The 13,338-nt window shown below is 44.0% G+C and overlaps 1 protein-coding gene across 12 annotated transcripts; it reads left to right on the forward strand.

Moving 5' to 3' along the window:
- The first annotated feature begins 297 nt into the window (after positions 1 to 297).
- Positions 298 to 9,381, forward strand: DIRAS3 (DIRAS family GTPase 3). Of its 12 annotated transcripts, XM_007063428.4 has the most exons (3): positions 4,483 to 4,676; positions 5,156 to 5,541; positions 8,010 to 9,381. In XM_007063428.4, exon 3 carries the CDS (start codon positions 8,100 to 8,102, stop codon positions 8,694 to 8,696), a length of 597 nt encoding a protein of 198 aa, XP_007063490.1. In that variant the 5' UTR covers positions 4,483 to 4,676; positions 5,156 to 5,541; positions 8,010 to 8,099; the 3' UTR covers positions 8,697 to 9,381. The 12 variants fall into 12 exon arrangements, with proteins under 12 accessions (XP_043377250.1, XP_043377251.1, XP_043377241.1 ...); XM_043521315.1 differs by lacking the exons at positions 4,483 to 4,676; positions 5,156 to 5,541 and adding an exon at positions 298 to 428; XM_043521316.1 differs by lacking the exons at positions 4,483 to 4,676; positions 5,156 to 5,541 and adding an exon at positions 928 to 993.
- The last annotated feature ends 3,957 nt before the right edge of the window (positions 9,382 to 13,338 follow it).

A 13,338-nucleotide genomic window follows, 5' to 3' on the forward strand; every position in this document is an offset into this window, starting at 1 on the left:
GACAAACTATCAAGCAGCTGGAACAGATCCATGCAGAACTGTGGAGGGGGAAGGGGGGGAGAATCAGCTTTTTTACTGAAGGGGAGCACACAATAAAACTGTTTCTTAATGTGCACTAATTCTGCGGTGGGCTGATGCAGCTGTAGCATTTGTAGTGTCAATATACCCTTAGGTGCATAAGTTCCTTAGGCACTTTAGAAAATTTTTAACCTACACCTAAAATTGATCCTGGTAAGGCTCCGCCAGACGCCTCTTGCCACATTGACACTTTGTCATTTTCCATTATGCTTTTTGGAGGTCCAGAATATAGTTTCCAATCCACTTCCAGTCAAGGGAAATGAAATGGTAGATTCTCCATCTCCTGAAGGTCATCAGATCAAGACTGGATCCTTCCTAGAAGATATGCTTCAGCCAAGCCCAATACTGGTGTAAGTGGATGTAATTCTATGGCCTGTGATACACAGGAGGTCAGACTGGATGATCTAATGGTCCCTTTTGACCTTAAAATCTGCGGATCTATGCCCTTGTTCCGATCAAAGCCAAGGTGAATTAATTTTTCATTTAACATTTTGTGAAATGCAATATTTAAGGCTTTATTCTCCAAATGCATGTGGAAGGCATAGGTACGGACTCTGGGCTGGAGCTGCAGGGGCCAACTTTCCAATGTGCCGAGAGGTGCTCACTGCTCAAACCCTGGCTCTGCCACAGGCCCTGCCCCCACTTCACCCCCTCCTCTGAGCCTGCCATGCCCGCACTCCTCCCCCTCCCCACACAGAGCCTCCGGCATGCCACGAAACAGCTGTGTGGGAGGGAGGGGGAGGCGCCGACTGGCAGGGCTGCCAGCTGGTAGGAGGCGCTGGGAGTGGAGGGGTGGAGCTGATGAGGGGCTGCTGATGTCTTACTGTGGCTCTTTGGCAACGTACATTGGTAAATTCTGGCTCCTTCTCAGGCTCAGGTTGGCCACCCCTGACATATTTCAAGGGACCACTCAAGGTGAACTGGCCATTAGATCAATAGTCTTTTTGTTTGAACTAACCTACTTTTTTGTTTTCTTTTTGCAGTTTTTCCCACCGAAGATATCTTTTTAGGGTATTTTGGCATTTTATGAGCTTCACTTGCTTTCCATAATGGAGCTCACAATTAGGGTAAATTTATAGGCCCAATTATTACAGCACCCCTCATGTTAGAGCTCGAAAGTTAGTCCTCAGAGAATAGCCTTACACTTATCATTAGCAGGTCTTGCATGGGGGAATCCCGCCTCCCTAGAACTAAGGCTTTATGCTTCTATGGATGGTACCCATAGGCTGGCAGGTCTGTGGGGGACACAACAGTTAGCCACACCTAACTCCATTTAGCCTTCAATACAAGCTCTTTATTCTTCTGCTACATAAAAGCCTCCCTCCCCAAAAAGTGAGTGTCCTGACCTGGAATGATACTGCTGGGTCCTCTACACCTCAGTAGCTCATGGCTCATAACCCTCCTTAATCTCAAGGGTGTCATTGGACCTGCCTGCCCTCTTACAACCTTCTAACACTTACAGAAGTATTTCTTTCTTATGGGGCTGGGTGCTCACTGATGTCTTCCAGCTGGGAATCCAAGCCAATCATTTGCTGCTGCTTAGCTGGACCCACTGATTCCCAACACGTGCCTTCTAGGCCTCTCCTTAGGCCAGGGTTTACTGCCCCCAGGCTCTCCTCATGCCTTTAAAAGGGCAGCCCACCCTACTCTACAACATTTCACCACCAGTTTAAAGGAGCTGGAGCAGCAATAATGACCTCATTCTGTAGACTTAACTAATTAGCAGAGTCCTGCAGCTGGTGGAGGGACTTGTGAGTATATCCAACATTTTCTGCAACTAGGAACCTTGTGGCCTGCAAGGAGCAGATGTATCAGGTAAACCAAAGTATGTTTCCTTCTCCCAAGTCATCAAGAGGTGTACTTGTACCAGCTGTGTTAGTCACACTTCATCAGTTCTCAGTAATGTCTCACTGATAAGACTACAGTGTAAATAAGTAATAACTAGCCCTTTTTAAACCACAGGTTATTTGATATCCTGTACACCATTTGCTGACAGAGGATCCATTATCTGTTAAGCACGTATGTACAAGACACATGTTAAGACAGTCCCTTCCTTGGAGAGCTGATGTTAGATATAGACAAGATGTGCTTGGAGGTGCAGACAGAGGAGTGTCATATATACTTAGTATATTTTAAAGTGGAAAAAATCCAGATGCCTACTGGTGTGATGTCTAAGAGAAGTAAGGACCATTTGTGTAGTTTGGGGGAGGTGAGAAATGGAAAGTCAGGCCATGAACAGTTGTTTATGGAGCACGGTGATAATGTCCTTGCCGAGTTTTGGAAACACATTGTTTGGTTGATCTCTAAAGTGACACCTCAGACTCTATCCTATAAATACCTGGTTATGACATTTGTTAAGAAAAGCTTTCCATTGACAGTTCAAGGGTCAGTTTGGGAGATATTATAATCAATCAGTTCCATGTATATGCTGCATATATATTGTCTCGATGGCAGTAGATCCCAACCCTGGCGTGCATAACAGTAATGTACTCAGACTCTTGTGACAGACATTCTAGGCTCCCTTTTTCCCTAGTGAAGGGTCTTCATCCTCCTGTGGATGAAGAGGAGACTGAGGAGACTTGGGTTTCATTCCCGGCTCTGCCACTGATCTGCTGTGTGACTTTAGGCAAGTCACTTCCCCTCCTGGTGCCTCAATTTCCCCAACTGTAGCAGGGATTACGGTCCTTGCTTTCCTTTGTGAAGTGCTTTGAGATGTGTGGATGAAGAGCTGCTAAATAAGAGTCAAGTATTAACAATGGGCTTTGGCAGTGCCCATTGCACTGTCATCACCCACATTCCCTTCAATCTGCTTTAATCGGCCGGGAAACCCCTCCAAAAACAAACTGCAGCCTGACAGGTTTAGGACATTCAAGCGCCATGGTGGGTTATAGATGTACGCATACACACTGGAATAGGTGGCAGCAGGCACTGAAGCAGCCAAAGTCGGAGTCTAGTAATGTTACTCATACAAGGATGGAAACCACAGACTTCTGATCAAAAATGGGTTGAAAATGTGGGTGTAATAGGCAGGGTGGGTCTCTCCTTGTGGGTGGTCACCAGTCTGTTGTGTCAGATCTAACCATTGGAACCATGTCCTCCTAAACTCCCCAGGCCTGGATGGCCCCTGATTGCTGCTCCTAACTCTGAGTTACTCAGCATACTCTCTAGGCCTCGTGTTTTGGTGGTAGGCCCCTGCCATGCAGCCAACTGCCCTTGAAGTAGTGTCTCAGCCCTTCTGAGTCCCCGCAATAGTTTATGCATGCTCCCTTCAGCATTCCACCCTCGAGTACACTCCGGTGTACAGTCTAACTCTTTGGGAACCACGTGACCATTAAAGCGAGGAACACAGGCTTTGCAAAGGAACTTCTTAAACACACTCATGCTTTACTCTTAGAAAGCACCAGTTATAGACTTAGGCAAAACAACAGACTCCTGAACACAATCCCCACTTAGTCTTGGGAATCTTGTGTCCCCATTTTGTGAATCTTGGGGCTTGGTCCAGGTCCTTCAGGGAGGCCAGGTCCCTCCTGCCTCCACTCCTCCTGTTGACTCCTCTGGTTCTGGTAATGAAATGGCTGCTCTTGCTAGAGAATATGTCACTTTTTAAATAAGCGACACCTCTTCTTTGTTCCTGTCCTTCCCTTGGGATTTTCCATGCTGCAGCCCCATGTGGGATTGCTGGCAGAGAGTCGTTAAAAGCAAATGTTCTATGCCAGTTATAAAAGAGAGGTAATTGGCCACAGACCTATCATCCTAACTGTCACAGGGAGCACAGACACTCAGGTACACAGATGTAGTTTCCATTGTTCGGACAGGAAATGTCTCCACTAACAATGAGAAAGCGTAGTCTTGGTTTTTTAGAACTTGTAACGAGGCACCTGTGACCTAGCGCTTTGATAGGCCCCTTTGCTAATCTAAATAAGAAAAACTTCATGTGAAAATTTATCCTGAAAGAAAATTAGGAATTTCCTTTCTCTTACACATATGAGGAAAGAAGACGAAATTGAATTGGAATAGTTCTATGGAGACAACCTCCATTCACTGGGGACAATACAATAGATGCTAACATAGGAATCCTATTTTTAGCTAAAGCAAATGTAGACCAGCCCTATACAATACATACTCAGAGATTTTAGCAATAGCCAAGAAGAAGACAGGCAATTAATTTGTCTGCTTTTTAAATACAAATAAATAATGATAGGTCAGGATGTAAGAAAAAAGAAGCAGTGCCACACTGCACAACTAAATATAGAAAAATCTTCTCCCCTGTTATTTGTTAGTATAAAGAAGTGCTCAGAAAAGCCTTTTTATAATGAAGATCAGCACAGCTGCATGTGATGGGTTGGAAAACTAGTCCTGCTGGATAACAGAAGGTTAAATCACCCTGTCTCAGGCAATGAGGCTGGGACTATAAGGAGAAAGAACACCTGAGCTCCCCTAATGAGACAGCATAGCTTCCTTGAACTGCTGATCTACTAGAGATAGTCTTGGACTGCTTGTCCTGAACAAGATATCTGTGCAGAATGTCAGGAAGTTTCTGGCTGAATGTTACTTACGCTGCCCCTAAAGGAGGAGGGCATCTCCAATCTTAATAGCAGGTGATTTCAGTTTGAGGGGATGGAATAGAAGGGATAGAAGCACTCACACTCAGCAGTGTAGTACTTGTACCTTCAATTCCAGTGTTGGCTTCATTTTTTAAAATGATTTTTACTTGGGAGTAAACTGATTTTTTCACCCACGGGACGGTAAAAGGTGTAAAGAGAATTTGGGAAAGATCTAGCCACCACTGGGATAAGTACTTTGGTGCAAATAAGAAATGAATAACAATATTGGTTTTGGATCTGGCCGAGAAACACTTTAATGTCAAAACACGCAACTTGAGCCTAGCAGAGACAATACCCTGCCTCAGAGAAAGCCCTGCTAGCATTTGCATTATACAGAGCTGCTTCTTCCAGCACTAAACTCTGTGTTTGGCTTTGGAAAAGTGCTCTAATAAACCCAGGCTGTTTTCCTCAGACAAGATAATAACCCTCCAATGGAAGACTCGTCTCCTTTAACTATTATTATTCCACTCCAGCAGCATGAATGGGATGTTCCACTCCTGGAAAAACTGAATGAAATACAGGGTGACTGCAAGCAGGGGCGAGTCTGTGCAGCTCCATCACCTTGGAAATACAGCCAGGCAGCTGCTGGGGCAGGTGTGCCAGAGTGGCCCAGCTGCCAGGGCAGGGCAGGTCTCCCAGCAAGGACAGATTTGGAGGCTGGCTTTAGGGCTGCTACACAGGGGGAGCCAAGCTTGCCCTCTCCCTCAGTGCAGTGGTGCTTCCCAGCCTCTGCTCTCCATCGGGCACAAGTACAACAGTGGAATTTGTATTTCCATTGAGTGCCAGCTCTACACCAGGCTGCCTGTGGGTGTGGGCTGCCCCCGCACTAGCCAGCTTTTTGGAAGAGCAAAAGAATGAGGTAAAGATTCATATACATATTTATTCTTTGTTGAGGCTTGGATGCAGAGAGTGGGGTGCTTTCATTGGCTGTTGCTAAAGCCCTGTGCTGTCTTCAGCTGCGCTGCAATAATCTTATTACTCATCAAAAAGCCAGCAGTGGTGCTGTTGCTTGCTGCCTCCTGGCTTTGGGAGGGCCTGGGGCTATCACTTTCTCTTGCATATGGAGCTTGATAGCTGAACAGTACTGGCGTGACTTGCATGAGAGGAAGCTGCCTGTCTGGAGCTGGGAGCACTTGTTGTGTCTGCTCTACTGTTGGGGAGTGGAGGGGGTGAGAGTGGTGCATGTTTGGGGCTCGAATGTGGCAGGTAAGTGGGTGAAAGATGGAGCTGGCTAGGTCCTGCTGATATTTGCAGCCACACCCCCAAATGTATTACCAAAATAGCTACTTTCCTGCCACCAAAACACCCAGACCAGGACACATCCTGATGCAACTGCTCTGCAAAACCCACCTGGATCCTGCCAATTTGGGCCCCAATCCCCCCAAATCTACCATGTAAGTAGAGAACATATCACTGCTTCTTCTGTACCTTTAAGAAGTCCAGACCTTGATGCAGAAACTTGGATCTGGGGATCCAGCCACATCCTGACAACTTTTGGCTTCATATGCAGAAATTGTACCATCAAAACAGAGAGCAGGTGTAGCTTTTACTATTCCTCCCAAGATATCCTCCTTCAAGAAAACTGCAATCCTCTGCTTTGGCACTAGTGTCTTTGTAAATCTGCATAATTTTTGGCTGCATACTCTCCAGTCTTTCTACTTACACTTACTGTATATATGCACCTTCCCCTACATCACCATCATAATCTGGATCCTTACCTATCCTAGTGCAACAGCATTGCCAAAAAGGTGGTGGAGATGCACATTTCACAACTCTCAGGTTTCAGAGTAGCAGCCGTGTTAGTCTGTATCCGCAAAAAGAAAAGGAGTGCTTGTGGTACCTTAGAGACTAATCAATTTATTTGAGCATAACCTTTCGTGAGCTACAGCTCACTTCATCGGATGCATTCAGTGGAAAAACACAAGTCTGTAGAACACTGTAAACATACCATTGAAACAGCAACAAAATTAGGTCTATGTGTTCTAAATAAACAGACTGCTAGAAACATCCTCCAGTCTGTGATGTCCCATAAATGATCAGCCATGCAAGTTGTGAAATATGCATCTCCACCCAGCCCCGCCCCCTAACTAAATAGGGCATTATTTCCTTAACAGCAACAAATCAAAGCACCAGAGCCTAAACTGGAAAATATCAAGGCTTGGTGGCTTGACTGGGTACTGGGTGGGGGTGAAGGCTGTATTTTTTCCTTTTAATATCACAGTTCACCTCTGTAGCTTTAAATGATTCCACCAGAATAAAACCCACACAGAAGTTCTGCTGATATACTTGATCCGTGGAATTATCATGGTTGGGGACAAAAATTGGCTAGATCTAACAGGAACCAGGTGCCACCTCTGTCCTACTGTATCTGTCCTACTGTTTCTCTGTGGTGTATCAGAGTCTGGAATTTCTTTTTGGTGTAAGAGGTACCTCTGTACTCGTTCTCTATTTGTTCAGTAGAATTTGAAGGTAGGAGCCAAAATGTGGCAGGATCCAGCAGAGTCCAGGTGCTGGATTTGGGCTTTGGGAGTCTGTTGTGTCAGGATGTATGGGGGTCCAGGCTTTCTGGGGCAGATTTTTTTTTTTTTATCCTGATGGTCCAATTGAGGGGGGCTTGGATGCAAAAATCAGTAGGATCCAGGAAGATCCACCTTACCCCTTTTTTCTGAAGGGGACTGATGGTGCAGCCACTCCTGGTTATAGATGGCCCTAGTGTGTGACTGTCATGCCTGCATGCCTCACTGTTTGTACCATCAGCTGAAATATTGCATTAGCTTAGATTGATCATTCGAGGTGATGCAGCTTTAGTGGTGGCCAGGTTGTGCTCACTGTTGCTCTGCAAGAGCCAGTTTGGGAGAGTGCACAAAAACTAGAGAGAAAAACAACCCCCCCGGGATTAGCATCCGACAAAAGGTGGGAAGTGAGGGAGCCTGTCGCTGGGATTGCTGTAGGCAGCAGGAGGTGATTCCAAGGCATTTGCTGAGCAGAGCCTCTGTACCAGCTGCAGGGGAGTTAAGTGCTGCGGGACTATGTTGCTTGGGCACAGAAGAACTTTAATGAGAGAAGCTGCCTGATCTCAGCTCTGATGGGTGATTTTAATCTCGTTTCTCCAGATATTGGAGCTGGGGGCCACAGGTGAATTACAGTTTTCGCTTTCAATATGATGCTGTGTATGGGACGTGTGCCCAGGGGATTTGGTTTGGCTTTGTAATACAGCAGAGAGATGAAGGATGGGAGTAGGGGGTGTATTTATCGGCATAGCAAAACCTCTTGTGTACTGTGAATGATGAGGGCTGTTTTTTTTTCCTTTGTTTTTCCTCTCTGCAGGCCATCTCTGCATAAAGGCATGTAAACTCAAGAAACCTGGGCATTTGCAATTCAGACCTTCCTCACTTGTTGGGTCACATCAGAGTGAACATGCCAGAACAAAGCAATGATTACAGGGTGGTTGTGTTTGGAGCTGCAGGGGTTGGTAAAAGCTCCTTAGTCCTTCGGTTTGTAAGGGGAACTTTCAGGGAAACCTACATCCCTACCATTGAGGACACTTACAGACAGGTGATCAGCTGTGATAAGAACATCTGCACCCTTCAGATTACAGACACCACTGGCAGCCATCAGTTCCCTGCTATGCAGAGGTTGTCTATCTCCAAAGGTCATGCTTTCATCTTGGTGTACTCTGTCACCAGCAGGCAGTCCATGGAAGAACTTCAGCCAATCTATGATCAGATTTGTCAGATCAAAGGGGATATCCAAAAGATTCCAATAATGTTGGTTGGTAACAAGAGTGATGAGACCCAGAGGGAACTGGATGCCAATGAAGGGGAAGCCTTAGCTAGCAAGTGGAAGTGTTCCTTCATGGAGACATCGGCTAAAATGAACTACAATGTACAGGAGCTCTTCCAAGAACTCTTGAATCTGGAGAAGAGAAGAACCGTCAGTCTCCAGGTGGATGGGAAGAAATCCAAGCAGCAGAAAAAGAAGGATAAACTGAAAGGCAAGTGTTCTGTTATGTGAGTGTACCTTGAATGGCTGGACTCGCATCACTGCATGATGTAATAAGAGCATGGACTTTCTCTCAAAGAATATTCTCATGTAAAGTGAAAACAGTCTGCTCATAGGCATTCGCTAGAAATCCAAGAAGAATAAATGTCCTGAAGGGTTTATTTAAGGCCCATAGTTTCTCTCTGATAACTCAATTGGGTCATTTTAATCATTGACTTGGAAGAGAGAGATTTTTTTGAATGTCTTTTTAAGCAAATGGAATGTCCAATGTTAGCCATTACACAGTAGTCCAGGTTTTGAACAAAAAAGTTTACAAACGAGATCAAAATACCGGAATGTGTTAATAGAGGCAGAAATCATCTTTGTTATCCCTGAATATATATTGGTTTTTAAATATTCTCAGATTATGTATTAGCCTGAAACAAAAATCCTGTTTTTGCCTACAGTGTGTATATACTTCAAGGAAAAATGTTTTCAGAAATATAGTGACCACAGCAAATCTTTCACAAAGTTAGGGTGTCTTATTACTAAGGAACAAACACATGATTTTTCAGATATGTACGTATTTGGGGAGAGACTGACTGGCTTACCAAAGACATGCTTGTTGTTTCATAATAAAAATTAAATTTTGTGTATTGTTATGCAGCTAATAATATTTTACAGCTATGTGACTTATTAAAGCTATTCCTGCACGTAATTAGTTTGTTTGCTGGGCTTTTTTCTTGCCAACAATACTCATTTCTATTGCACCCTGTAACTTGGTTAATTCCCTATGTCTTTCTCACTGCGTTGTGCCTAGGGGCCCAATCCTGTAAAGTGGGAAGCATCCTCAGTACCTTGGCTTCAGCTGGAGAGGAGGGAACTCATAACCCCAGAAGATCAGGCACTTATGTAGCATAGTTACTAACAGAAATTGTCTGCTAACTTGCCTCTTATTGCATAGCTGAGCACCAACAATGGAAATAATTCTCGGCACTGTATATAGCATTCTTCAGCCATAGATCTCATAGCACATCACAAAAGTGAACAAGCTTTACAATCTCTGTGGAACTGCTGGGAAAACTGAAGCATAGAGGTGAAGTGACTTGCTTAAGTCTGCCTCATATGTGTGATATGGGCCACATTATCACTGTATCTGAGGTAACAGATTTCAGTCTGTCTGACTTCTAGGCCCATGGCCTGTCCCTTTCATCACCCTAAAGAGAGATGGCCTGAGTTCTTACAGAGAAGTTCAGGTAACTCCAAGCACAGGTATATTATTGGCTGCAGTGAGGCCGATTATTTTGTCTACCCAACCTACTCTTTTGAGCTGCAAATCCAGCTTTGCACACTCCTGGTGATGCTGCTTTTTTTTTTTTTTAATAGTTGTTATAAAGTTTTTCCTGCTGTCTCTTCTAAATTGCCTGGCTTTGGTTGAAGCCCATGACAAGTTATTCTTGGATAAACGTTTACAGGAACATCCTGATCTCAGATTGATTTTTTTTTTTTTTTTCCTTTCTGAACTTGAACAAGAGTCCCAGTCAATTTATATGCCATCCCTCCCCTTTTTTCTGTCTCTGGCAAGTGTTTGTAATTGTGCCCTGGCTCTGTTTCCTTCTGCAAATGCAACCTTGATCTGCTGTCTGCAAATCAGTAAAGATATTTTAATGAGAATGAGGCTAAATCATGTTGTGTCCATTATTAGCATATAGTATAGATATCAACATGTTACTTTTTGGTTCTACTAGTTTTAATGTCCCAAATTCACGAATGGACAGCCTAATATGATTTGAAGTGTCTTCATGAGTTTGGGGAGAAATAGTAATTAACAGCTGTAATCTTCTGGTCCCATGGCAAACCCTACTATTTTTTCCTAATGCATTTGTGGAGCATCTGGGCTGAGATACTGTGTTGTTGATAAATTGGCAAGTTATTTCATTCTGGTTTGTAATGGCTCTATCGGTAAGCTGTTGGTGTTAGAGGTTAAGAGCCTGACCCAAAGCCAGTTGAAGTTAGTGGCAGTCTTTCTATTGGCTTTTATGTCACATTGGATGAGATCCTAAATTTCTGCATAAAATGACCTCTTGTTTTATGTTTTGTGAAGCGTCCAGAATTTGAGACTGATTCTACAAAAGTTGTTATAACTAACAGGGAAAGAGTGAGGATTTAAAAACTCCACTGAAGCTTTGAATTTAATCAACAACATATTGTTAGGGCATGACAATATTACAGTGAGCAAAACTGACTAGAAAAGGGCTATCAAATGAAGGGAAAATCCACCAGTCTAATTTCATTGTCCAAGCTGAGTGCAGTACAGAAAGAAAACAATATAAATACTGCCAAGAACATTTAATTTAAAAACAAAATTTTTTTTTAATTTGTATTTTAACATCATCCCTGCCTCTCTTGTTTCCAGCAGTATGTCTGCTTTATATTGACAGTGTCCCTGTAAACACAGAGGGGACAAGTGTAACCCACGCCCCTCCTGGATGTCTGTACCCTCTAGTGGGAGCGAGGCCACTTAGCTAAGGCGGTAGCACACTCATTAATCTCTAAGGTCCACATTCCTAGAGGCTCATTCATTTGGCTCCACAAGTCCCAGGTTTGATCCCGCCTGCTGCCAACTGGGGTCTGTCAGTGTTACACAAGGACAACATTTTCGCTGATCAACATTTTGTTTGATTTGCACTGATCTACCTATTAATATAAAATAGGGCTTTTGTATGTATTACTGTAAAAAAAAAAAATGGAATTCAACGTAGCTTACAATATATTTCCCCACTTTAAAGCAAAGGCTCACATTCTAACAACTTGTAGTTAGACGCTAACACAAGAGGCAATATATTGAATGTAAGGATAGCTATCGTGCTATTAATGTGTGTGTGTGCGTAGCTACAATGCTCTGTTACTTCTCTGTGCAGGCTCAATGCAAAGTACAGGTCAGGTGTGTGCTGCAGCTAGCCAAGGCACAGTACAGAATTCACAGCCCAGGCTACGTCCTCTTTTGCAACATTCTGATCCTTGCCTGCTCTGAAGCAGCGCCCAGCATAATTTAGACAGGCCCACAGGCTGCTCTATGGACTGCAGTGCTGCCTGGAATCTCGGAAGCACTGTCTGTTATGCCCCTCCGGGTCCTGACACACCTGTCACACCCCCTACATCAGGGCTTATAAGGGGTCCTTGGAAGGCTGCCTTTCATTTGTCTTTGCCTTCATTCCCAGCCAGAACTGGGACTATTATGTCCTCTTTATGCCCTTTTACCCAGCATAAAGTGGCTGGAGCAGGTATGAGGATGTCTCCCTAGATGTCTTCCAGAAATCTGAGCAGACTTAGTCAGCACTGAGCACTCATGCGGTTAATAAATGTGCTGAACCTTCTCTCTCCATCCAGTCTGTCTCCAGAGTGCTTACTAAACACTGAAAGCTACCTGCCAAATTCCTTATTTGTTAAATCTGTATAGGTATGGGAGGTAACAGGGAGTGCATGTTGCAAATCTGTGACCCTAAATGGTCAGACTTACATTTGATCTTGGAAGAACTAGTAGTGGTTGTGTTTGTAAATAACCTTCCTTTACGTCCAGGACTTTGATCTCTTTCTTCAGCATTTCTGAACAGTTACACAGTGCTTCCACAATGCTCTCATGGAGCGTTTGGCGGTAATGTTGCCAGGGACCACTTTTAAATTCCATCTGAACCTGTTGTATTCCAGTCTGTGAAATCCTGATATGACGTTTTACATGTAAATCTTTAGAAAAATAGACATACAGCCTAAAAATGTCTCCATAACCACAATGCCCTCTGCCTTATGGAAATGTCCGTTCGTATCCAAGAGTGGAGTTATTTATTCACATTTACCATTCTGGAATGTGTTATCACTATTTTTCCTGCTTATCAAATGGCAATGATAACTAAACCAAGGGTTGGGCAGTGTACAAGGAACAAGTACTATTTATGGTAAAAGGGTTCAAGCCATCCTGCACCCTCTGAAGTCCAGGGCAAAACTCATATTGACTTCAGCGGAGGCAGGATCACAAGTTAGAGATGCATGGCTGGAAGTGCTCAGATCTTGCAGTGATGGGGATGGTATAAGAACCTATACAGAACAGCAGTAATTCCAGCATCCAAAGCTTCCCTGTTTAAATGTATATGTGCTGTTTCAATCATAACAGCAGGGACATTCTCCTCCATCAGCAGAGTCTTGAAACTATAACATTTTTACAGTCCTATTACAAGCTGATTTTTCAGTCGTGAGAATAAGTACCAGAGACATATTATACTGCCAAATTATCTGCCTCAGGGTAGCTGGTCTCCGTAACTAGTCTAGGCCCAGTTACCTTAGAGCAGAGCAGGCAAGTCTAATCTAGCCCATTCAAGGGGGCTGGGCTATACCTGGGCCTATAAAGAACTGCTAGTAGGCAGGAAGAAATGGGGTTTGATTGAGATAGGTTGGCCCAACCTGACGCTGTTGTGGGCCCGCCAGAGCAAGGGGGCTAGGTGCTCAGGTAAACAGCCCTGAGGCTACTAACCCAGAGAGGGAACAGAACTGGGAAGCTGCCAAGACCCTCAAGAGGGGTGGAACTGAAATCTGAAAGTAAGAACTGAATTAAAATACAGTTTTTCTGTTTGTTTACTTGCTTCCATTAACAAAATAAGCCTCCATGAAAGAAACTGACCGT

The sequence above is a fragment of the Chelonia mydas genome, chromosome 8, assembly GCF_015237465.2.
Source record: "Chelonia mydas isolate rCheMyd1 chromosome 8, rCheMyd1.pri.v2, whole genome shotgun sequence".
NCBI lineage: Eukaryota > Metazoa > Chordata > Testudines > Cheloniidae > Chelonia > Chelonia mydas.